This window comes from Gobio gobio, assembly GCF_949357685.1.
Source record: "Gobio gobio genome assembly, chromosome: 17".
NCBI lineage: Eukaryota > Metazoa > Chordata > Actinopteri > Cypriniformes > Gobionidae > Gobio > Gobio gobio.
The window spans coordinates 42,084,405-42,112,047 of NC_137110.1; the positions used below are offsets into that span (position 1 = coordinate 42,084,405).

The 27,643-nt window shown below is 38.0% G+C and overlaps 1 protein-coding gene across 2 annotated transcripts; it reads left to right on the forward strand.

Annotated features, from left to right (window-relative positions):
* The first annotated feature begins 912 nt into the window (after positions 1-912).
* On the forward strand, positions 913-26,724 carry ccdc85al (coiled-coil domain containing 85A, like). 2 transcript variants are annotated; one of them, XM_079841080.1, is made up of 5 exons: positions 918-1,544; positions 3,418-4,417; positions 19,414-19,471; positions 23,401-23,437; positions 25,788-26,724. In XM_079841080.1, exons 1-5 carry the CDS (start codon positions 1,308-1,310, stop codon positions 25,791-25,793), a joined length of 1,338 nt encoding a protein of 445 aa, XP_079697206.1. In that variant the 5' UTR covers positions 918-1,307; the 3' UTR covers positions 25,794-26,724. The 2 variants fall into 2 exon arrangements, with proteins under 2 accessions (XP_079697207.1, XP_079697206.1); XM_079841081.1 differs by lacking the exon at positions 23,401-23,437 and having other exon boundaries at positions 913-1,544.
* Positions 26,725-27,643: the final 919 nt, after the last annotated feature.

The window sequence follows — 27,643 nt, forward strand, 5'->3', positions numbered from 1 at the left end:
AAATGTTGACAGCAATTATTGTATGACATACTATATACTGTACCACAGTATACTGTAAGTAAATATATGTTTCAGTACATCACTGTACCAATATACTGTAGTATTGTATTGGAGGGTTGGTCTAACTGTTCGTAGGCCAAGTATTCCATGTATATTTTTGTACTTTATTTTCACATGGGCTTACTGTACACAAGTGGCAAATGCATAAGATTTCTGTTTTGTCTTTTTGTACAAGTGCTAAATGAACAGGGTTTTTTTTGTTTTCCAACATGCATTTAGCCTACAGTGAACAATAAACATTTATTTTTTGCACACAAGCATTGTGTTTTCTATTTTTCTACGTAGTGTTTAGTGACTGTTCAGTAGTGTTTTTAATTTTGATTGACGCGGGGCACGATTTGACAACATAGTTCAGTTTTGAGCACAGATTGAACTGTTTTGAGGTGAAAGTTTGGTTTTGAAAGAAGAGTCTGAGGTTTTGTGAATGTAGCTTGAAAATTGGGTTTTGTGTTCACAGTATATTCAAAACTGTATATTCATCTGTAGTACAGCAATGTGTCCATAGATGGCGCATAGATACAAGCGTAAATGCAACTTTCACAACAGCATTACCTCTTGGCAACTCACACACACATAAACATAGACAACACACACACACACACACACACACACACACACACAGAGAGAGAGAGAGAGAGAGAGAGAGAGAGAGAGAGAGAGAGAGAGAGAGAGAGAGAGAGAGAGAGAGAGAGAGAGAGAGAGAGAGAGAGAGAGAGAGAGAGAGAGAGAGAGAGAGAGAGAGAGAGAGAGAGAGAGAGAGAGAGAGAGAGAGAGAGAGAGAGAGAGAGAGAGAGAGAGAGAGAGAGAGAGAGAGAGAGAGAGATTTACTCAGTCGCTGCAGTCACGCTCATTTCTCCGGAGCTCTGGCTGAGGATGCTGCCGTGTCTCCTCCTCCATCTCCATGAGGATGGTGAAGCGCGCAGAGGCAGACGGAGGCGAGCGCATCGGGCCGCCTGAAACCACCTTAAATCGTTACTTTTCTAAACTTACAAGAACTATGAACAGGAGTCGATGCTGAATAATCTAGGCGGACTTGTTCTGTATGCCGCCCTTCCTTCCACTCGTCAGCTGCATCAGCTGTTGCTTTGGGAAAAGTCGAGGCGACTCCCACTCTAAGGGCATCGGATACGGGCATCACTCCACGATGCGTCCTCTGTCTCCCTGACTCCTCCTAATACAGCGGATGCTGCCTGCCTCATTAATATTTGATCAGCACCTGCTACCACAGCAGCAGCTCACCTCTTCTGATGGAGAAAGCGCAATCTTTGCAAGCACAGCCTGGATCTAAGGCGTCAGAAAGTCCAGCAGAAGACATCTCCAACCTCACGGACGAAGAGCTCCTCCAATGGAGCAAAGAGGAGCTGGTGCAGGGACTCCGAAGGTCTGAAGCCGACAAAATGAGCGTCATTCTGGATCACAGTAATCTGATTCGGGAGGTGAACCGCAGCCTCCAGCTGCATCTGAACGAGATCCGGGGGCTGAAGGTGAGCAGATGAGATCATGGGTGTCTGGTGCACACCTGCGCTCTCTGAGGATGCGCCAGAACCACTTAGGTGCACATCATTCTTGTAGGAATATTTTCTTGCCGTATTATATGCATAACTTCTGATTAAAGCAACTTTGCAAAAAGCACTGATATAAGCCAAGCAATGAGAAACTTCTTAGTTTCTTAGCCAAACAAGAATCATATTTGTCATTATTTGAGCTGTTAGGGTTACCTGTTGTGTGGTTAAATGTGAGCCTTTCCCAAAGAATGTACCCTTTAAATGAACAGATTATTTTTACATTTATTTACATTTATGCATTTGGCAGACGCTTTTATCCAAAGCGACTTACATTGTTTTCAAGGTACACATTTTACATTTAGTCAGTTCTTGCTTTCCCTGGGAATCGAACCCATGACCTTGGCGTTGCTAGCACCACGCTCTACTGTTTGAGCTACAGGAAAGCTATAAATTATAGATTATAAAAAAGAATCTTTCATTATATGATCAAGCTGTCTTTTCAAACCAGTATGCTGTTATTTTTTTCTGTGAAACACAAAATGGGAACTTTTAAAGGATTTATTCAGCTTTGTTCCAATGACAATTCCACAAGTCACCCTGGACCACAAAACCAGTCATAAGGGTCACTTTTTTTCAATTGAGATTTATATATTTATATCCTGCACTTATGCAACCGTTGTACAACCGTTGAATATCCTGCACTTGCTGCTATTGCACTTCTGGTTAGACCTAAACTGCATTTCGTTGCCTTGTACTTGAACTTGTGTAATGACAATAAAATTGAATCTAATCTAATCTAATCTAATATATCACATGAAATTTGAATTAATAAATGTATGGTTTGTTAGGATATGACAATATTTGAACTATTTGAAAATCTGGAATCTGAGGGTGCAAAAAAATCTAAATATTGAGAAAATCGCCATTAAAGTTGTCCAAATGAAGTCCTTAGCAATGCATATTACTACTAATAATACATTTTTGAATTATTTACGGTAGGAAATTTACTAAATATCTTCACGGAACATGATCTTTACTTAATATCTTAATAATTTTTGGCATAAAAGAAAAATCAATAATTTTCCCCCATACAATGGATTGTTGACTATTGCCACAAATAAACTTGTACAAGTTATGACTGGTTTTGTGGCCCAGGGTCACATATGTGGATTCCATTCAACGACAATTCCACATTTTCATGGAGCTTGACCACTTGTCTTTTGTGACAAGTCTTTTGAAGCCATGTAATATGATATTTGTCATTCACTACAAATATTTTGAAATCTTAGTTTAATCATCACTCATGCAAAAAAATGCCATTGCTTCGGTAACACTTCAGTATGTGGAACACATTAACTATTAACTACAACTTAAAATAAACTTATAAACAGTTAGTAAGGTATTTTTGTAGTGTTTAAATTTAGGTATTGGTTAGGATTAAGAGATGTAGAATATGGTCATGCAAAATAAGGCATTCATTTGTGCTGTATAAGTATAATAAACAGCCAATATCCTAGTAATAAGCATGCTAATAAGCTTCCAGTTAAAAGTGAGAATTGACCATAAAATAAAGTGTTACCATTGCTTCTCATGTGTGTTGTGTTGGGTGAACTATTGGTTTAATTGAATTCAGGCAGATGTTTGTCAAAAGTGTCATCTAAGAAGATCATACCTTTAGACTGTTCTATCTTAGATGAATGATGGACTTTGCTTGAACAAACCTTTTCGACCACACTTCCAAACTCATAGTGATTGATTAAATCAGAGTTTGTGTGGCCTCAAAATGTCCATATCTTTTATTCTTTGTCTTTAAATCTTTGTCTATTTTTTTGTGTTCCCTATCATGATAAAGGAGGTAAACCAGAAGCTGCAGGACGACAATCGGGAACTGCGAGACCTTTGCTGTTTCCTGGACGATGACCGGCAGAAGGGCAAGCGAGTTTCGCGTGAGTGGCAGCGTCTGGGACGCTTCAGTGCCAGCGTCATGCGTAAAGAGGTGGCACTGTACCTTCAGAAGCTGACAGAACTAGAGCGCAAGCAGGAGGAGGTAATTCGGGAAAACCTGGAGCTTAGGGAACTTTGTCTTCTGATAGACGAAGGAAAAGTTGGCAGCGGAGGGGAAGGAGTACAAGGTGGTGCGGGGTCCATTGGATGTCGCAATTCCATTGACAGCCAGAGTGGGCTCCTGGTACCTGGCTTGATGCGGGACGTGGGGGATGGAAGCAGCACTTCTAGTGCAGGAAGTGCTGACAGCTCGGAGCATCCGCACCATAAGCAGCCACAGCCACCATCTAGCGGAGGAATTGGTAATAAAAGCCCGGATCTCCAGAAGTCTCGCCCTGCGAAGAGAGGGGAAGAAGATCGCAGAGAGATCTCCAGCCCTGACCCTCCTGTCCGGCACAGAAGCACCAGCCTGGAGTATCCCTTCATCCTGCCCCAGCCCTGCCGACCTCGCTGTGGCTCCATATCTGTGCCTGACCATCGGCTGATCAGAGGACTAAGTCCAGAAAAGTACAGTCGATCTCTGGGCCACCGGAGCCCGGAGACTCATCCGAAGCACCATCTGGCTCCAGGGCAGCTCATGAATCCTGAGCTCTACATCCAGAGGCACAGGGGCAGCTTAGGAAGTGGACCTGGGAGTCCAGAGTCTAGACACATGTTGCTAGGAACGTCAGAGCTCCACCATGACAAAAGCAAGCTGGGAGGAAGTAGTCCAGAGATGCTGAGGCACCAGTACAGCATGAGCCCTGAGCATGGGAAGTTTGGCAGCCCTGGTAGAGAGACGTCACCACGTAGACTGGCAGGAGACGAGTTGTCGCCACACCATCGGAGCCTTTACAATGGTGTGAATGGTGGGTCTGACTTTGACTTTGAAACATTGATTGTGTGCTTTTATGCCTTTATCCTGTTTTCACCTACACTGTCAGAAAAAAAGGTACATTGCTGTCACTGGGGCGGTACCCTAAGGTACATAACAAAAAAGGTACTAATATGTACCTTTAAGGTATTAATATGTACCTTTAAGGTACTAATATGCACTCTTAAAGTACTGATATGTACCTTTTGAGGTACTAAAATGTACCTTTCAGGGGTGAGTAAGGTACAAAGATGTACCTTTTCACTTTTGTACCTTAGGGTACCGCCCCAGTGACAGCCCTGTACCTTTTTTTCTGAGAGTGTAGATTAGTATTTGCCAATAAGCCAAATATGTTATGTTCTGATATATGGCATAATGGCAAACATAGTACATTAGTAGATCCGATCAAAGCACGCACATTCTTTCGCTGTCTTCATGTGCTATTCTAAAGTTGTTATTAGGAGTTCATCAAGCTCAAGTGCTTTATTGTCGAAAATAATAGGAGTCATGGAGGATGGCTGGCTGATTCTTGCCTATTTCTTGAGGAAATGTTATTAAAGCCAAAATGCATTGAAGCTATTTAGTCAATATCCAATGGATTTTAAATAAAATGTTGCATCCCATTTGTTTGCAACCATCTAAACATTACCCGTATCTAGATCAGGAGTGTCCAGTCCTGTAGAGTTTAATCTTCAAGAATATTATTAATATACATACTGTAAGTACACATGACTGTAATTGCAAAAGAGAGCAATATGAAGTAGGAAAAAACAGAAGAGAAATAAAATGTAACAATCACTATAATACAGCAATGGGTCTCTCCTCTGCCATGTTTAAAGTTTATGGCCCACCCAACTCTGAAACGTTGGTATAAAAATGATCTCTGAGATTCCCAATCGTATATATATACGACTTGAAAGGCCTTTCACAATCACTTTCTGACTAGGAAACTCATATTTATGATTATTCTGATAGCATATGAAGACAGCATAAGACTCAAAAGAGCAAGCATCAAAATAACACTTTTTTGTCACCTGTTGCTGTTGTCGAGGTCTATACAGTTTCCTTCAGACTAGCCTGCCACCCACAGTCAGATTGCCAAGGACAATTTTTGGTTCAAATTAAATTTCTAATATTAGCATTGTAGTTACTAACACAACTAACACCAACACCTCACACCGTAAACCCGAATAAGTGGGCAAAACTGAACCAATTTGAGGCAATCAGTTACATCAAAAATGTTAAGTTAAGACATTCAAAGTTTAAGTAGCCTAAGCAGAACTGGCAGATTTTTATTTTGTACTCATGCAATTGAATTGCTCTTAACTTGAAATATTTGAGTAAGCTAACTCATACATTTAACTAAAAATTATCATGTCAAATTAAATATTTTTAGCTAATTTAGTAAATGCTAACTTGCTAATTGGTAACACAATGCTTTGATAGCATTAGCATAGCATAGCAATTGAAGAATGAGTACTGAAATTTAGAACATTCAACTTACCTGTTCTCAAAACTAAGCTCATGTTCCACTCATCACCATGATGCTAACCCTCCAAAACCCAACATAACCGAAACTCTATAAATCTCCCATTAATCTTACACAAAAAACATTATAATCCTCAATTTTAGTATTTATCTCCCTTCCGAGTGTAATGGCAAAGCATGCTGGGAAATGGAAATCCCAGGCTAGTTTCAGTTAAATTTAAGTTTGTCTAATTTAAAAGAAACAAGTTAATAAAACTCAAAACAATTAAACAATTCAGATTACTTAAAATGTGTCCGTTTTGTGAACCCAAAATGAAGTTCTATATACTCATAAAAGTTAATTTGATTGAACTAATTTGTTTAATTTAAGTTTACCATACTTGAACCAATTAATTATTTTGATTCGTTCACAGTGCAGCACAAATAGAAAAATAATATAGGCTATTAAAATGCTAAAAAGCCAAAATGATAAATCAAACGCTGTCTGAAATTGCACAGGGTACAATGAGGCTAAAAGTACACCCTAAGAAAACTGTTAATACTTGTTTAAAACAATCACTTTTGCAAAGTTTGCACTCTTTTCAGTTTATTGTGTCAAATAAAATAATTCATTTTTGTTCAATAAATATACCAACAACAAAATATGTTCATTTAAAAAAATACAGAAACAAAATTATTTTAAAAAGTAAACATTCTAAATACATTGAATGAGATAATTTAATAAAGCTTCACAGTAGTAACAAATAAATGTGATATTTTATTATTAATATCATATTTTTAAATATGGTTTCATTATAAATATGGTGATTATCTCCATCTGAATCTAACCCTGTTATGTCAACAAACAAAAAAGTCAGCCGGCTGTTTATTATCATGTTAATTATTGTGTCTTTCGCCCCAACAGGGTGGGCGCCTTTTAACCCAAAAACCCATACTTTGACATATTCTTCCGTTATTGAACAAAACTGAAAATCATTAGACTTTGTCTCAAAATAAAGACATTAATTTTATCGATTCTCATTTGCTAGATAAGTCTACTACATTTTGAAAAAAAAAATTAGCACAGAATCAACTTTGGAACTTTGCGCTGCTTCCCGTGATCGTGTCAAGGATCGCCAAATTTAAGAAAAGTGCTGAGCTGAATTTTTGTTCCATCTAGTGGTTTAAAGGAGAATAAAGTTAAATGCGTTTACCCCGGTGCACACTACTGTCTGAGTAGATATTGCATTTGATGAACTTACTTTGCGACTGTTACAAAAGTATGTTCCATATATTAAGAATGTGTGAATGAATAATCCACCATGTTGGCTTTGTCATGTGACCGACCGTGTCGCTTCACTACCATTCAGTGTTCAAGTACGTAGTAGGCCATTTGGGTAATTTTCGCTTACTGTTTTTCGATGTGTATTTTGGACACACTGTGACATACTGTTTTTCATGTACTATATAAGGTAGTAGGCTTATTCATGTTTTGTCTTTTTGCTGCTTTACGGAAGTTCTTCATGAAATACTTAGCTTATGAGATGAAAGATGTACTGACTGTACAAAATCCCAGTATTATTTTAAATAAATATACACACACACAAACGCATATAACTTAGTTTATAAGAAATGGTGCAAATCAAAGGTGTTAAAGCTATGTGCATATCCCACAGCTGCAGATAACGATTTCTACAGGAGAACATGCTGAGTAGCCTTTAGTTCACACCGTCTATAAAACACTCACCTCAAGGTGAAAGATGTGACTCACTTTGCATTCATTATCTTCAAGAAATGCCCCCTTAAGATGAAATAAGAACCACGAAAGATGGATGTCCTAATTTAAATAACTCAAAACACCATAGAACTTCTTTAGCTTACTTTTGACGGTGTTGAATTAGCTTCCCTCATCTTTGCAGATGAGATTTATTTGTTACGTTTAAGATGGAACCTCCCTGGTGGCGAAATAGCATTCTCTCACTTGACAAGGTCAAAATGAAATCAATAATAGTCGTTGAACGATGTTAGCTTTACAAATTGCAAAGACCCTCAAGAATGGCTTTCAGCTAAGCGCTAACAATGAAAGGTAATTGCTAACAAGATGACTGTTGTTGTCGGATGCTGTGGTTTCAGCACTGTCCTACGTGTCTGTAATGCTGCTGTAGACATTTGTCACTGTCACAGCCTGTTCTGGTGTTGGTCCCAAAGGGAAAACCAATGTCTACTGACCCTGTACACATCCAGATCCCTATCTTCCCCTGGTCAACCCTAATGTTGCTCTGAAATGCTCTGTGGGGCTCTATTTTAACAATCTGAGCGCATGGACTGAAGCGCATGTCGCAGGTGCACTTAGAGCGTGTCCAAATCCACTTTTGCTAGTTTAACGATGGAAAAAATGGTCTGCGCACCAAGCGCATGGTCCAAAACGGTTGTACCTAGTCTCTTATTGAGTCATGGGTGTGTTTTCAGCATAACGTGCAATAAACCAATCAGAGTCTCATCTCCCATTCCCTTTAAAAGCCAGTTGCGCTTCCACCATGGTGAATTCACTATTTACATGGCGGAATTTGCGAGCAGAAAGACTGAACGCTTCTCCAGAGAGAATCCTTTTATTTGTAATATTTAAAAATGTTTGTGTGCCTCTGCTTGTCCCTGTGTGTGTAATAAGCAGATTATATGCGCGTTGTGCACCCACCTATAGGTGCATATTACTAATGCCCACTTTAACCAACAGAAAAAATACTGTGCTTTTGACTTTAGACCAGGTTTTTGTTGGCCAATGGCACAGTCGTTTTCAGTTGCCTCAAAATAGCAATGCGCCAAAAATGCAAACAGATAGGCGCGAGTGCATTTGAAAATGATAAATGCATCTGGCTGAAACTAGCAAAAAACACTTGCATCATGCCTGGCGTCGCATTGCGCCGGGTGTATGATATGGCCCATGGTGTTGATGAACCAACTGAGTATGTGTAAAGTATTGTGTTTCAAGGGATATTTCACCCCCCAAATGAAACTCTATCAACATTTACTCACCCTCATGTAATTTCAAACCTTCAGAACATGTCAGCAGCCATATCACCCTGTAGCCCAAGACTGGTTTCCCACTGAAGCTAAGCAGGGCTGAGCCTGGTCAGTACCTGGATGGGGGACCAACTGGGAAAACTAGGTTGCTGCTGGTAGAGATGTTAGTGAGGCCAGCAGGGGGTGCTCACCCTGTGGTCTGTGTGGGTCCTAACACCCCAGTATAGTGATGGGGACACTATACCGTAACAAGCACCGTCCTTTGTATGAAACGTTAAACCGAGGCCCTGACTCTTTGTGGTAATTAAAAAAATCCCAGGATGTCATTAGATAAAGAGTAGGGGTGTAACCCCGGCATCCTGGCCAAATTTGCCCATTGGCCCCTGTCCATCATGGCCTCCTAATCATCCCTTTATATATACACGATTGGCTTCGTCACTCGGTCTCCTCTCCACCAATCAGCTGGTGTGTGGTGGGCGTTCTGGCGCAATATGGCTGCCGTCGCATCATCCAGGTGGATGCTGCACATTGGTGGAGGTTGAGGAGATCCCCCCTTCCATGTAAAGTGCTTTGAGTGCCTTGTAAAGCGCTATATAAATGTAACAAATTATTATTATGTCCATACAGTAAAAGTCAATGGGGTCCAATGTAGCTTGGACCAATGTTCGACAAAATATCTTCTTTTGTGTTTCACAAATGCAAGAAATGCATACAGGTTTGAAATGACATGAGGATGAGTAACATAATTTTTGACAGAACAATCCCTTTAAAGTCAACCAGTTTACTTTAGAATCTGTGTTTATTGTTGAGATAACAAGCATAGTGTTCTGACATCTGTATTTGTTGAAGTGCCCTGTAGTGATCGCTTTTATAGAGAGTCTATCCATATTGTTACTATTGCAGTCACGGTGCCCAGACAGCCATGTTATTTATTTATTTATTTTTTCACTCAACAGCAGTAGCTGTAGTGAATATAAAAGGAACTTTATAAACTGAGTTTATTATAGCTATATCACAGTTTAACCGGGATTATATCACAATTTGTGACATAAGAGCTTTGGTTGTCTATTTGCAGACCAGCATGATGGAAAGAGTTACCTTACAGTATTGCATCGTGTCGCTATTAAAAAAGAATTATTCAAATGTATTGCAGTGTTAGCAGTCACTACAACTCATAAATGTAGTATTTGTTGTGGGAATTAAACTTAGTGCATAGATGTAGACTAGGGATGTAGTGATGTTGAAGCTCTGGATTATCCTAAGAGGTTTTCAGAGAATTATTATTTTTGATCTTTCTTAGCGTGTGGCTCTTATTCAAAAAGCCGAATCACATGATTATAAACATCACAGTGCTTTAGTCAACAAAGTTCAGATAAATGAGCATCTAAATAACGGCGTGACAACGCAATCCCTCTGCATTTTTCACTGAAATCCTGCATGAAAACAAGCACCTCTTGACTTCCTCAAAACTAATCTTAATATAATCGTGCTGCTAGTTTTTTTTTCTGGTTAAGATGCAGGGAGGCTTTATTTTGACTTTGCATGGGAATCACGTTGTACAGTAGCTAATGCTGTCAGCTCATGCCGGAAATTTGGTAGCTGGTTTTGGATTTCACATGAAAGCTGTTTTCATAGAGGCAGTACAGTATGTGGCTACATGAGCTGTCAATATCCAGCTTTATGCTGAAGAAAACGTGTCTTTAAAAGTATGTCCACACAAAAATGAGGACATTGTTGCATAGGTAGAGAAAAAGGGGCACTCTGTTTTCTGTTTAACTCTCTATCTCTTGGCTCAGATTTGTATTTTTTAATTTTTTGCTGACCCCGCACTGAGCAGATGGAGGGACCAAAGTGTTTTTTTTTAACAGTGCAAGGTTAAATGACCAATTCATCCAAAAATGAATTCACCATTCACTGTCACCATTTACTCACCAACATGTCATGCCAAACCCGTATGTCCTGGAAAAAGACATTTTAATAAGGCAGTGACAGATACTATTTTCACCACAGTGTTGTTGTACATTAAACAGTATGCAATAATAACAGTGTAAATGATTATATTTGTTAAAATTATGAAATGAATGCCATCTTATTGACACTATAAAGCCCTCCCTAAACCTACCCCTAACCGATAAATATGATAAACACACGTTAGACACTTTATTTAAACTTTTCGAATGTTATCTTAATTTTTATTAACCAATGCTTAAGGAAGATCGAAAGATCGAAACGTTGCAATGAAAAAACAAATCATTTTTAATTGCAAGTTGATTGGACTTTTTTGTCCTGCTCTCCTACACACCTATCACACACAGGTGTGCGACGTTTATGTGATTATCTTAATTTTTATTGAAAATAAATGCCTTTCCGATCTGATATGTGATGGGAAAAGGGATTAGAGTGAGTTCAGCAAAAGGCGGATTCGAACCTCCGGTCGATAGCTTAGAAATAAAGTTTCCAAAAGGGGGTTATCCACAACCATAGAAGAACCATTTTGGGCTCCAAAGAACCTTTTAGAGGACAATTCTTAAAACCATTTCTGTCTTTGTGTAAAGAACATTTCAATGATCTAAAGAACCTTTTTTGTCACACAATAAAGAACCTTTTGTGGAACGGAAAGGTTCCATGGATGTTAAAGTTCTTCATTGAATCATATTAGATGCCAATAAAGAACCTTTATTTTTAAGAATGTGAACAAAATTAACTAATTAAAAAAATATCCTGAATTTGTTCATGAATCTGACATCACGACTTCTCATTATCACGTTTTTAGCATGTTAAATCACATTAAACATGTTTCTTTTGGAACTTTTGAAACTCTTGAGCATGTGAGATTTTTTTCTCAGCTACTTTCACTTCAGTTTAAAGTTAAACCATGGCAAATCTGGGACCTTCCTAATACCACAGATAAGGGTGAAGCTTTTAAAGAGGAGACAAAGTGGCCATTACACAACTCCTGAAAAAAAAAAGCCATTTCCTGATAATACAGAAGTCAGACCTCTTCAGACTCAAACTCTCCAGGGAAGCCTGTGGTTTAGGCAGACCTGTATCTCAATTGCTGTATGTGTGTGGGTGTGTGTTAGTGTGAGCATGAATGCTGTGTTGTGTGCTCCTCCGTGACCTTGGGAGATACCCCCCTCTGACTCCAGCTCTAAATTTAGCCCTGAAGCTGATGGCTTTCTCGTGTTTACCTCCCCACATACAGTAGGCAATACCTTTCCCCTACTTCCATTAACACACAGTCTTACAGGTGTCCTGCTGAATCATTTGTATTTATTATTAATTTTCAAAATAAACGTATACTGAAGCGAATACATTCAAGTTTTTTTAAAATGTTATTTTATTTTAATAAAGCTTTGTAAAGTTTACACTCTTTAACAAATTACTGTACATATGCATTTTATTTTTTATTATTATATTTTATTGTACTTTATTATTTTATTTTAGTAAAATTTACACTCTAACAAAAGTCTTGTATACTGAAGCCTACATTTTAGTTTATTTTAGTTTAGTTTAGTAAAGTTTTCACTAACAAATGACTGTATATATGCATTTTATTATTATTATTTTATTTTAGTAACATTTTAAAAGTTCAAAAAACAAAACAAAATGATTGTATACAGAGGCTACATTTTAGTTTTTTTAAGTTATTTTATTTTAATACAATTTTAGTAAAGTTTACACTTTTTAACAAATGACTGTATGTGCATTTAATTTAATTACTATTTTATTTTAGTAACATTTGAAAATAAAAAAAACTAAATTCTTGTACTGAAGCCTACATTTTCGTTTTTATTTTATGTTGTTATTTTATTGTAATAAAAATGTAGTAAAGTTTAGTCAAATTTACACTTTAAAAAAATACTGTAGGGCATTTAATTTAACTTTATTATTATTTTATTTAAGTAACATTTTAAAATAAAAAACTAAATTCTTGTACAGTTTACACTTTTTAACAAATTACTGTATATATCTATTTTATTTTTATTTTGTGACGGGGGAAAAAATCTAAAAAGGAACTGATCACATGTGAAATGTATGTGGCTTACTTGTACCCTTAGCAATGTTTGACCAATGCACAAACATGCTATAGAGATGAGCTGAACAAAAACAGGATCTGGCAAGTGAGAAAAAGTTATTTAATTCTTGTCCTGTGCACCATTTGAGTATTTTTATTTCCCTGAGAAAGAATATTACAGTGAGCTCTTAGTCACGGGCCCCCTAATGGATTTTCATGGCGGGCTCAGCTTAGAGTGTTGAGTCATGGCTTTATGTGAGGATTGTGCATTTCACAAAAAAACAAAACAAAAAAAACCTGCTTTGCATTTTTATCTCCACTTTTTTGTTGTTGCACTAGCACTGCTAAATGTAATTGCAAAAATAACAGTTTTCTAACAGGTTTCCCAAACACAGCACCTATATCATTGCAGTGTTTAAATAGTCTTTTTAAAAATCTTGACAAGATTTCCATGTGTTTGGAATATTAGCACATTGCAAAAGCCAGAAAGAATGAATGAATGCCTTTAAATGTTGTGTTTATTAAAAATAATAAGCAATGCGTGGGATTACGGTAAGATAACAAACTCTGCACTACAATGGAGCCAGCAGCTGGGTGAAGCAGGCTGAGCCGAGCATGACTCTGCCTGAAGGGATATGGGTTAACTCTGTCATGAGATGCACAAATGTGCAGTGAGCTTCATTAGGCGATGACCTTCAGTTAGCATGCTCTGTGAGGGGCATTGTGGGTATTCTTTGGATGATACAGTATGACAGCATATAAAGGCAGTATTTTAGTGTGTTTAAAGCCGCTGGAAGCTGTTCTATTAACTTGAACCGTACGCAATCAGCAAACCCGAGCAGACAAAATGCCCGAAATCATTTCTGATTGGCTATTTTTCTGCATGGGCCCTGAATCTGAATTTTAGTTTTTTTTTGCTTGTTACAGTCTACAGTCGTAAATAGCAAATGCACTCGCGCCCATCCGTTTGCCCATGGGCGTGCTGGTCTGAGAACGAGGTGTGTCCATTGCTATTTTGAGGCAACTGAAATCAACTGCGCCATTAGCCAACAAAAACCTGGTCTAAAGTCATTAGCGCAGTATTTTTTGTGTTGGTTAAATGGCGCGTTAGTAATATGCGCCTATAGGCGCGTGCACAACGCGCAAACACAGGGGCGCGCAGCAGCACACAAACATTTTTAAATATTAAAAATAAAAGAATTCTCTCTGGAGAAGTGTTCAGTCGTTTCGTTCGCAAATTCCAACATGAAAATATAGCGAATCCGCCATGGTGCAAGTGCAACTGGCTTTTAAAGGGAATGGGAGATGAGACTCTGATGGGTTTATCGCACGTTACGCCCAAAACAGACCCATGACTTATTAAGAGACTGGGTACCAACTTTTTGGACCATGCGCCTGGCGTGCGGACTGTTTTTTCCGCTGTTAAACTAGAAAAAGTTAATTTGGACATGCCCGAAGTGCACCTGCGGCATGCGCTCAGATCGTTAAAATATTAAAATAGTTAAAAAATGTACTTAAAGAAAATCAGATCTGACCACATATAACTTTCAGTTTTTAGTCTACGAAATTTAAAAAATCTTTCCTCTGCAGTGTGAACAAAGCCCAAGGCTGTCAGAAAGGTGATTTTTTTCAATTATACTGTATCTTTTAGGTAGTAAGACATTTAATACATGGTATTAAAAATATTTGGGGCAGGGATAAGCTGTATTTTTATAGTACAGAATCTACAACTAGGAGTGCAGATGTGTGAAAATGATAAACTGACTACATAAAAGACAACATCTGTGTTTTTATAGGCAAGTATTTATTAAACTACTTGGAATTACAAATATGATGCAGGCACGTGTATTTGAATGGCAGTCGTGATCATGGACTTCTTTTGCGAAAAGAAAAGAAATGTGAACATTTACATAACTGCGATGTTTACAGACTCCTGCATCTATTTATAACTATTGAATTATTAATTCCAAACAATTCAGAGGAGAGCAAGTAGATGCTCTTCTCACTGATAAGAGAATTTTGTGGCCTCCTCCCCCTGTCAGAGCTTAAGCGTTCCCATGATCTCTGAAAATATAGGACATTCTCCTGTAATCCCTGTTTTACGATGATGGAAATGTGTAAGTCTATCTGCGTCTGTGGTAGCTGTGTGTGTGTGTGTGTGTGTGTGTGTGTTATAGAGATAGGAGGACAAAAAAAATAGATATTCATCTTGACAAAAGTTTTGAACTTGCAGAAATATGAAATCACACATCTTGACCTTCGCACCGCTTCTCTCAGGATAGACTATCTGACAGATCTGAATCACTACACATGGGATAAATATCTGACCATGAGCTCTCAGGGCAAATTGAATGTTAAAAGCTACCAGTCAAGAAGCACAGTGACATTATAAAAGCCTACACAATGCAATTTCAATATTCAAGCTCAAGAGCTAAAAGCATGCTTAGGCCATTATTATAATGTAAAGTCTAGCATAATGATTGTTAATGTTAATGGTAGGATACAACAAGAGATTTGGATCTCTTGCCATGTTTCAAATGACTGATCTAAGAATTCAAAAACCCATATGAAAGAACTGTTTCTTTTAACCCGATACTGTATCATATCAGTCGCTATACTGTTGTAAATATTTCATTGATTTACATGACAAGCTATTAATGTTACTTTTTGACCATATTTTTCAGTGCAGCAACTGCACGAACAGTTCTAAGAATGATAAGGAACGGTTCCAGTTGGCAGGAAGGTAGAGACTGAGGGTTGTCTGTAGGTAATACGAGGCTCCCAACATAAATTGTTGCCTTCTCAGCACATGAGAAGTTATTTTCTCTTTTTAAGGTTTAGTTGCACACTGGAGTCCACTGGCAAATCCTCATTTACTGAGCCCAGCAACACTTTCTCCAGACTAAACCAACTGTAAACCGTCCTGCTTTTCCCATATGCCACCCTGCAAGAACACACAAACACTAGGAGACATAGGCCCTGTTTACACCTGGTATTAAGATGCGTTTTGATCAATCGGATCAAAAGTGGACAACACGTAAACAGGGTCTAAAACGTTATGAACTTGTCCACTTTCAACCACTTCCAGAGGTAGGCGAAAACGCATTCGACCGGATTGATTTCGTATTTTAGAAGCTCATGAGGTCGAAACAACGGCTGAAGACCCAAGTTTGATGTGAAGACGAAAAACGTACCAAACACAATGTTCTCTCACCATTCCTGATTTCTAACACACACTCACAGTGTTCGCCGTGGTCTTGCGGCTGACAGAGCAGAAAAGAAAGCTGATGCCCTCTGTATGGTTTTGCGTTGTCTCCGCACGTTCATATGTAAATTGTGTGAGTTTATTTTGTCCATTAGATTGAAAGGTCTGAAAAAAACACATACATTTACCTGCCCATATACCCTTTCCTTGAAGAAATCAGGACAGAAGTGGTTGAAAGTGGACAAAAGAGACCAAAACACCAGGTGTAAACAGGAATGTGTCTTCCTCATCTACTCGTGATCCGATCGACTAAAATGCATTCGGACAGTGGGGTTAAGTAATTATTGCAAAAAAACAAACGTCATGTCCGCACATTGTGCCTGACGAAGACCTGTTGGTCGAAACGTTAAATTAAATAAATATCAAGCAATAAAATAAATAAATATATATATATATAAATATCTTTCTGGAGCAGTCATATCAGTGCGCGGAGATTACGTTTGTTTTTTGCTTAAGTTTGTCTCCTTTGTCCTACACCTGAGCCCTGGTTGGTTTGAGGATTGTGCACACCTTTTCTGTATTTTTTGACGTAAAGTAATTATTACCTGAGCTTTTTTTAGTCCCGTCCGAATGTGCCATCTCAGAAATTATTACGGACAATGTCAGTAAAGATTACGGCGACTTTGAGCTTCTTTAAAAAGGTCCGGAAAATTGACCTCAGGTAGCCTAATGCTAATCCTGTGCGAATAAACCAGTTATAAATATGTACGTTAATATTCCATAATTCCTGTTTAAAAGTAGTTTTCCACATTTTTTCAAGTATGGAGGCGCTTGAAGAAGCATTCAGTTGCGTTCTAGCTTTAGATGCAGAAAGACTGTGCACTCGTATTACTATGAATGGGAGAAAGTGCAATACGCAATATGGCAGAATAAGTCCCACTTTCTAGCCAATCACCGATTAGTAAAGTCATCGCGTCACTGCAGCTGCCGTTAGAAGCTCCGGTTGCTATAGAAACAGTCAGTGTTCTGAGACATGCGCTAAGGGCTACGCATGAGCACTAGATTGGTCAAGCCTGAAAAATGATTTTTTTTGTCATGATTTGAGCATTTAGAAACACGATTTATGAGACAGTTGTTGTTAGATTTCATTAGTGATTTCAAATATGAAATTTAATCGTATTTTCATGGCGAACAGTTTTGGAGAATTTGATGTTGCCCCATTCCAAGAGATACAGTAGGAGCTGCAGTGCACTTTCGTTTTCGTTTCGTTTTCGTTTTCGTTGGCGTTTCAAAGATGGCCGCTGAGTGAAATTTTTCTAGGCAGTGGGACAAGTCTATGGCAAACCTCAAGTTTTCCGCATATCATTAATGAAAAAAGAATGTCAAAAGCACTTGTTAGAGGCACGAAAATTTATTTTAGCTTAACTTAATCCAATCAGAATTTAATTTAATTAAGAAACTGTTCGACTGGACCTAACTGTTTATAGGTTACCTGATGTCAGGAAACAACGTAATACACACACACGTCAGGGCGTAAATCGAGTTAACCCTCCCACTTCTGGTATAGTTTTACTGAGATTTCTTATCCTGTACGAATTAGCCATTAATATTACAGATGTCCTGAGGTAAAATTACATTACTCCATCTACCCTTGTAAAACCAATGCCGTACAGGGCTTTAATACCAGGTGTAAACAGGGCCAGTCCTTTAAGCTGAGAAACCTTACGCTGTATAGGGTTTAATCTGCCAGTGTAACAACATAAGATACTATTGACAGTGTCATGTCTACATTCTCAGACTGCTTTATGAGTCAAATCTGATATGCAACATACATGTATATGAACGCACCTTTCATTGACAGGCTAATCTTAGGTTATGCAGCTTTCCTGCACTCTGACTGTTCAGTCATTTGATATTCATTCAGATAGAGTGATGGCACATCCATTCTGTCTGAGCTCGCCTCCATTAAGCCGGCATCAATAGTGCTCTATGTTTCATTCACCACTTCTGTTTTTTCATCTCGTTATCATATTTGCTTCAGGCGTGCGCTCGCAGTTGGCTATTAAAGATTCATGCTAGTCTGTGGACTTCTAAGAAACACTTTAGGAGGTTTTAACAGACATCCTGGCCGGTTCACCCGGCAACATTCACAACGTGAAAGCAGATAAAGCATCAAACAGTGCAGGAACATCCATGAACACAGACTAAATCTGATATCCAGGGGAGAGATAAGGCCTCTGCTTTGATCAAACAGCAGATAATAAGAACGACAAAGAGGTTTACGAATCTGCTCTGCAAATGTTCAAAGGATGATCAAGGATAAGCATCCAATCAATATTTGGTGATGAAACAAATAAAAAAGCAAGAGTTCCCAGTATCACTTAATCAAGACTCAGATTTTTCATCCATTTAAGCACAAGATGCTCTTTGAAACAATCTCAAATAATAAATGCAACATGATCATAGGCTTTGGCCTGAATTGAACAATTATTTTACAGTATCCTTGTTACACATTTTACATTTCGTTACTGTAGTAATAACTAAATTATGGATAATTACATGCAACTAACCCTAAACCAAATCTAATCCTAATCCTAACCCTATGGTAAATACATTATTCAGTACTTAAATATAAAATTAAACAATGACAACTTAAAATAAAATAACCAAAATTTACTCTATATCCTAAATGCACATTCGAGAACTTACAATTCACTCATGCATATGCTTATATATATATATATATATATATATATATATATATATATATATATATATGGAACAGTTTATTTAACCTTTAGACAAAATATAAACATTAATCTTAAAAAATGCATGTGCTTTTTGTTGAGTATCATATTTAATACATTAGATACATTTCTTCTTCAATAAACCAAGACAAATCACAAAAGTTCCTTCGATTCATAGCACAAAAGTAGGCTTATGAAAACTGAATATGAAAAAGTTACTCACTCATCCCATGAAACAATGTGAATGATGTAACTGGACCAAAAATGGCAGTGCAATATAAAACTATTCAACAGATTGGTAATAAACATAAAATAAATTTATTTTCAATGTATTACAAAATATTAGATATCTATTTTTTTCATGGTAACAGCTACTACAGAAACATATACTGTATTATTGCTTAATGCTCTCTAAGCCTTTGGTAGGTCTGTCTTGGAAAGTTTACACAACATCATTACAAAATAAAGAAATTGTACTTCCAGACCCCACTGCTGTGCACTAAAATTCACAAGATTCTTTTTTATCTTCACAGCTTTGATATCAGCAGGATGTTGCAGCAACAACTGCAGGAACGTGAAGCTCTGGGACAGGTGAGTTCTGCTTCAGTGTCTTCAGCTCTGTTCCAAAGCTGCCTACCTGGACAGCATTTTTAGGCCTCACTGGTGTGCTCCTGTTTATTCCAAAACAGTAGGCAGCTAAATTATGCTGCCTTATAAGAAACCTTATTTTGACCATGGCAGCATTGTATGTATCCTTTGCTGATGTATCGCAACAAGCTTAGTGCAGATTTTCAATAAATATGGCAATAAGGCGATAGTAAATACAATTTATTCCAAGTATTAATAGAAAAATGTGCTATGTAATTAAAAACATTCTAAACTAAAGTCAAACTCTAGGAGTCAAGACTATCACAGTTTATTCAGATCAGTGTTGTTATTGTTAACTAAAGCTAAAACCATTTAAAATAATTTGTATTAATTGAAATAAAGTTGAAATATTCCACAAAAGCTTAAACTGCCTTGGCAACAGTTGAAGTAATAAAAATTACAAAAGCACATTACTAATACAAATGAGTAAAACTTACACTAAAATTAAAATGAAAACTTGAATATATAAAAATAAAAGCTAATTCAAAACATTAATAAATAGTACAATACTAAAATAATACTGATTCGCAGCTTATTCTAGCTAAGAACGCCGGAAGAAACTGACTGACTTATATATAAAATGACCAACCAATCATTTGACAAACAAAACCAGTGATGCCACAGTAACAGACTGACATCAAAAAACTTCTTCAAATTGTTCTACAGGTCTACAGAAAACACCAGGTTGTAGAGAAAGAGAATCTTTCAAAATGTGATGCTACAAACCTAACAAAAGTCACGTTTCCACCACAGGAACTTTCCCCAGGAACTAGGAACTGTGTGTTTTGACCGCAGGGACAAGGGTCTAAATGAAGTTCCAGGTACAAATTTCCCCCCTCAGAAAGTCCCTGCTCGCGAGGTAGTACTTTTTCAAACTTCAGGGGCCTCATTTATCAACGGTGCGTATGCACAGATTTTACCAACTTGTACTTATACGTAGAAATGTGTGTAAATATAAGCACACCTCTGAGGATGCGTGCGCAGAGAATCTAGTGGTAGAACAGCGACACTACACATTAAAAGCATTTAAGAGTGTCACAGTATGCATTAAGAACTCTACATATATCTTGTGTTTCCTTTAATTATAAAACGCTCAATTTTTATTTTTTGTAGTTTTAAACACGATGCGTAATTGGTGTCAAACCCTATAAAAGACGGCTTTGACAAATGTTGGATGCAATTATTACCTTGGCCCCAACCTACATTCAGTTCCCCAACCAAAGTCCAGTCCTCAACAAGCTGAAATAAAATGTGGCTTTCATGTTATCGCCAGATTCCCAAACATGATTGGAGCCATAGACTGCACCCATATCGCCATAAAAGCACCATCAACCAATTTATTTAATGATGGAAATAGAAAAAGGTTTCATTCAGTTTACATGCAAATCATTTGTGATGCAAATTTGTTATTGTTAAACGTCATTGTGCAAATCATTCTGTGAAGTTCCTCTTCTTTGCTCTCTTTGCCATTATTGCGGTGAGGAAAAAACACAATCAGGTGATTTTTAAAGGGAAGTGTCGTCATCATATATGGTTTATTGGAGGAGTTTCCGAATGCTAATGACCGTGAACGTGAATAAGCATGGTACTATAGGCACATGTGGGATTTATCAACATTGATTGCTTACTCGTGCGTAAGAACTGCGTGCGCACGTTTGATAAATAAAGATTTTCTTGTACTTAGAAACATTCTAAATTTCAGTCGTAGGACGAAATATAGAACCTTTTCTACTCTCTACTTTTCTACTGTTGATAAATGAGGGCCCAGGAACTTTCAAGGGTGGGACTTGGGAGCTGAAAATGCTGATTGGTTGAGTTCATGCACCATTTTGATTGGTCGACTCCACAGAGCGTTTTATTTCAACCACCATTTTTAAAAGTCTGTTGCATGCAGTAAGAGTCGTTTGCTATTCAAATCAACAATGGAGCTTACAAAATACGACAGATGGACAGACGACGAGGTTCAGGCTTTATTAAGCTTATATGCAGAGGACGAAATCCAGTGTGAACTGGAAAGTCGCGCGTAGTCCTACGTCACCGGACTAATTCGCCTAATCTTTATGGTACTTTAGACTGCGATGGAGACACAGACAGCAACAGGTCTGGGGGAAAAAAAAGTTCCTGGGACAAATAGTTCCGGGTAATTTTGGTGGAAACACAGCTAAACTTTGGCAAATCCAGAGACTAGCTTAGTGAAGTGCTCATTATATTAACCAGGTACCTTTTAGGATGTGTTCACACTTGGCATGTTTGGTTTGATTAAAACGAACCCTGGTGTGATTGCTCAGTTAGTGCGGTTAATTTGAATAAATGTGAACGCTGCCATCTGAACCCCGGTGTGCACCAAACAAGCGGACAGAAACAAAGATGGGTCTCGCTCCGCTTCCAATCGAACTCTGGTGCGGTTCGACTGAAACATGAATGCAACACGGACCAAAGACATGTAAACGAAGCAAAAACAGGACAAGAAGAGACCTAAAAATTGACAGAATAGCCTACTCATACCTGTTTTTTTCTCATCATAGTCACAATGCTGCCCATCACAGTTCAGTACAGGCGTCAGTACCGCGTCTCCTTGCAGCAGATCTTCATTTGTGTGTGTGTTTGACTCCTTTACACATTTTATAAGCTCTTCACGAGTTCTCAGCTATACCATATGTATAGGCTACGCACATACAATGAGTGCATTTATCCCAGCACACAGCATTGTTTTTGGATGTCTGCTGCAAAATATACGTAATAAAAGCCGACCAATTAGGTTGTGAACATATCCCTATTCCTTTAGGTTCAGTGTTAAAATGCCAATGTGAACGCTAAGCGGACCAGGACTAAATGTTTTTTTTTTTTCACTAAACGAACCAAGCGAACTGAACAAGTTTGAACACACCCTTAAACACGATTTTGCTTCCTGGCAGACTTGTTCACCCCGACTCCCAGAAGTTGCGAAACAGTTAATTGTTCTGTCTGATCTGATTTCCTCAAGTGCTTTCCAGTTTTGTGTGCAATATGCATGTACAGACTGGACAGTCTGAGGTTGAGACTAATAGGGTTGCTGCCTATATAGAGCATTTCAATTTTAATTTCAGGTCGAAAGCTGTTAATGTAGACAGAATCCAGCGAGGCAGCTTACTATATAGTTAAAACATGCAGAGCCCAAGTGTCACCATGATCCATGCATGTATGCTTCCTTATGTGTATGAATACAACAGTAGAGGTGACCCTGTCTATCTGTGATCTCGTAAAGCTGCCCAGCAGGGGCAGAAAATGGCTTTGTTAATATTTAATAGCTCAAAGGCAGACATTTATCCTCAGGGATTACTCACCAATCCCATCAAGATTTCACTACGGTCACAGGAATGCTGATTTTTTTTCCCCCTATGATTTTCAATTTATTGTTGTTTGTGGTAATTAAGGACACTAACTTCCATGCCATACATGGATGGTTTCTGTAATCATCTTGTAAAACCTGTCTTTAAAGGAAGAGTTTTGTCATTTTGCACGAAATACATTTGTCATCATTTACTCACCTTCATGCTGTAGTATTTTCTTTCCTCTGTAAAACAAAAAAAATATGATATAAACTGCTACTCTCCCCAAAAAAATCTCACCCTTTGCTGGAGTTCTAAAATCTTTTTTAAGCTTGCATTCAGTCAACAAAAGCAAGTTTGAAAAACGCTGCACATGACTTTTGTGAAATACAACAGAGCACAATACCGTAGTGACTTCAGAAGACTTGAAATATAGAGCACAAGGAGAATGGACTGCATTTATGGTGCTATGGTGCCCTTTTATATATATATAAATCACCATCCATTTTTACTTGTATGAATATCTAAAGCTCTCCTGAAGATATCTCTTTTTTTGTTTCACAGAAGAAAGAAAATAATACAGGGTTGGAACAAAACAGAGGTTAGTAAATGATGACACATTTATGGGTGAACTGTTTAAAATCTTAAATTAAAATTGGCGATCTGTGAACCCATGAACCAGTGTCTGATTTTTACCTGATCTCAGATCAGTTTTATACATTTGTAGACATTTAATGACACATTTGTATAACACAGAGTTGTAGGTAAAAGTCTCTTATCGGTCTGATTAACCAAGCTCCCCATAAAACAAACAAAATGTTATCTGGACTCATTCATCTTTAGTTTAACTTTCATGGACTTTCAGTTTTGTGTTCATCATGCAGTCGCATGTGTTCCTTTGTTTGAATTTTCCCACCAGTCGTAAGTTGTTTCGTCATCTCTTGTTCGTCATCTCCTCATTATCAAACTCCTCACCTGCGTTTGTCGGTTGTTGTTTGTGTGTGCATGTTACACGTAGTGTTACATTGCCTTCATCTTCATGATTACCTGAGTTTGTTTTCATTAAAAAACCTAATTGAGCTCTCCTTCATCCTCATCTTGTGATACAAAACAAGCCTTATGATTTATGAAATAACATATTATAAAGACACTTCATATTTAATGGTATTAGACGACTTTATAATTGCATTTATTAGATTACACCTTCAATAAAATATTTGTAATTGATTTGTAAAAGTTGTCTTAAAGGGATAGTTCACCCAAAAATGAAAATTAGCCCATAATTTACTCACCCTCAAGTCATCCTCTGTGTATATGACATTCTTCTTTCAGACAAATAAAATCGGAGTTATATTACAAAAGTCCAGGCTAATCCAAGCATTAGAATTTTATTTTATAGTTGCTCTGTTTTTGAAGTCCATAAAAAGTGCATCTGTCCGCCAAATAACGTGCTCCACGCGACTCCGGGGTGTTAATATAGGCCTTCTGAAACGAATCGACGTGTTTGTGTATGAAAAATTTTCATATTTAAAACTTTATCAAGTAAACTTTCGGCCGACGCCTTCTGTGGAAAAGTGTTGAATGTTGAAAGTGAAAGTCAAGATGCATACATGACGTCATGACGAGTGTACCTGGTGGCGTTAGTCTTTCGATCGGCAGGGGAACTTTCAACAATTTTTCCATAAATTGAACAGGAAAGTTTTAAATATGGATATTTTTCTTACACAAACGCATCGATTCGCTTCAGAAGGCCTTTATTAACACCCCAGAGCCGCGTGGAGCATGTTATTTGACGGACAGATGCACTTTTTATGGACTTCAAAAACAGAGCAACTATAAATCCAATTCTAATGTTTGGATTAGCCTGGACTTTTGTAATATAACTCCGATTTTATTCGTCTGAAAGAAGAATGTCATTTACACCTAGGATGACTTGAGGGCTAATTTTAATTTTTGGGTGTATTGGGTGAAACTGTGAATTATTTTGCCAAGCAATTGGTTGATTCAAAGTTTCAAAAAGCTTTGCTTCTCCCATCAATACAGCAAAAGGGTGGGAAAACAAAAGAGCCGTAGTAGAGCAAAAACATGGAGGGCAAACAAATAGGTTTAACAGACAAGTCCATCCAAACAACAGGAACAAGAGCTGTGTCACAAGACAGAGCACGCAAGGGAAATATATAGAGGGTGTGCAGGTGACGTCACCGTCGGCCGGAGTGAATGCGGTTACGCCCATTGAGTGGCAAAAAGACCGAGAGGCAGCATTAGTGTTCAGTGTGAATGCCGCAAAAACACACACAAAACACATATAAAACAGGAAAGAGCTTTGAGATTGACTGTACAAAAGAAATCTGAGGTATATTTTTTATAGACTGCCAAACAGCAGAAAGCTACAGAAAAGAGAGGCAAACGGATCGCTGCAATTCATATTGCTGCATACTATATCGAGTTCAACCTTAAGTTTAAACTGATAATTGTTTGTTTTACTTGCGTTTTCGCATTTCCCCAATTAAATCCATTCTTGCAGCAGCAGCACTTTTGCCACTCAGTTTGGCTGAGGGGGCGTGTTCTGGCGGGAAAGTGACGTCAATGCATACCACGTCAATACAAACAAACATTTTAATTCCATGGTCTTCTTTAAATCAGCATAAAACGGAAGTTGCGATAGTCTTATGTTCCATATTACGACGGCTTCTCGAACAAGAAAAAATGTAGGGCGGGACATGATTATGCCCATTGGGAATTGATTGGATGGTTGTGGTTCGCTATTGGTGGATTTCACGTGGGTAACAGTTTGCCCCGCCCTCGCACCAGTAAATAAGTCATCAGAGAAGTCATTGCAAGAGAAGAGAAGTTAGTTTGATTAACGATCACGAGGGCACATGGATTTTTGATGTCATGATTTGTACTGATTTAAATTGTAACCACTTAATGTAAAACTTCTGTCCCCACAGTTTTGATGGCTCCTCTTGACCACACCCTTGCTTGGAGGTTTGGGGTGACGCAGAGGCCCCTGGAGCCCCACTCTCACCAGGCAGATATTCCATCCCTTCACCTTGTACGCGATGGGCCGAGCAGTCTCGCCCCATTTCAGTTGTCATAACAGCAGTTGGCTTTGTGGACCCTCTGGTGCAATCATTTCAAAAGGGACTAGAGTGAGACGCAGGATGTTTTCCCCACCCGTTCTGGTGTAAGAAGACGCTCACACAAGCCACAGAAACAGACACACCCACACAGAGCTATGAGAATCGAAATGTCTCCTGTGGTTTACAGATGTTTAACAGCACTGCATTTGGGTAATCAAACACTCGAGCCGTCCCTTTCTCTATATCGGTGTCTCTCTGTATCATTCTGAGTAGCAATAGGACACATGAAACACGATGCTGTGGCTTCTCTGAAGGTGCTTCCCTGTCCTTGATGTTTATTTACGCCGTTTCTTTTCATCCAAAGCCAATTTGAGATATCTTTAATGTTCATTTTTCATCCAGACATCTGTGAAGGAGTACCAGTATCATGTTGGCTAGTTTTTCCATATCTTGGATTGTTTTTTATTACATGACTGACACGGTTTATGGTCATCAACGGAAGCAGAATGGACTCTGTACATGTTGTCAGTGACTGAATAACCTCATCAGTGTTTTGCACTGATTCTGTGTGTGTATGTATGCGTGTTTATTGGCTTTATTATTCCTTCCCTCCAAGCTCCTGTATATAAGCTAATGAGGTGTTTCTTCATGTTGTTTTATATACAGAAGTACAGCATAGTATAGTAAATTAATGGATTAGTTTTATATGCATATAATGACTATTATTTTTGACTTACAGTTATTATTATAACAATAATAATATGAATATATCTATGTGCAAAATATTAAAGGATTTTCATTATGTATGCATGCATGGAATTTTATTATTTACTAATACTAAAGCACAAAGCTTTAATCAGCAATCTGCAGGAGCAGCTAGATTCCCAGGTTGCCAATTGAGTTTAACCATCCAATCTGTTTTTAACATCAAACATCTCTCTATATGAAGCAGAGCTCTTTATTGTGCCATAACATCAGTGAGGACTTTATTACAAGCCTTTATTTTTGTGTGTCATGAATAAATTCATATTTTTCTCAACTGTTATACCATGAAATCAGAAGCTTTTCGCTTTGGGTTTGAGATCCGGCTTCTGAGCCGACCTCAATCCGTTTCATCATTGCTCAAGCAGGGAGGCTCCGGACGGATTTTAGTTTCTGAGCATTTGCCTGTGATGAAATCAATTGATCCTCTTATCGACGACAGAAACGCTGTTTAGATAAGAACTGTGTAGTGCTTTAAGGTCCCTGTTAAAAAGGCCTTTTATCGTAAAGCTGGATATACCTTTGTGTTATTTCATTTATTTTCGTTTCTTCAAGCTCATGGAGCAATTCACGGTGGCTTGCACCCAAATTACAGCTAAAATCAAATCCCTTGTACGCAAGTTTTGGCTATGAACGGAATATTACGCAGTACGTGCTGCCTGTTCTTTAGTGAAAATGTGTGCAGTAGTACGCTACGCTGTTGTCAAATTTGCATCTGGGAATTTTTAAATTTTAGTTTTATTTAAAAATGTGGTTATACTTTCTTTCGATAGTCCACTTCAAATATTCTACTAACTATAAGTAACTTTGCAACTACATGTCAACTCTCATTAGATTAGAGTATTAGTAAACTTAGGTTTGGCATGTAGTTGCAGTTACTTAGTCAGTAGAATGTCTAATGTTAAAAGTTATCAGCCCAAACAAATCACATTTTACAAATTGAGATGAATTCATTAGCCTAT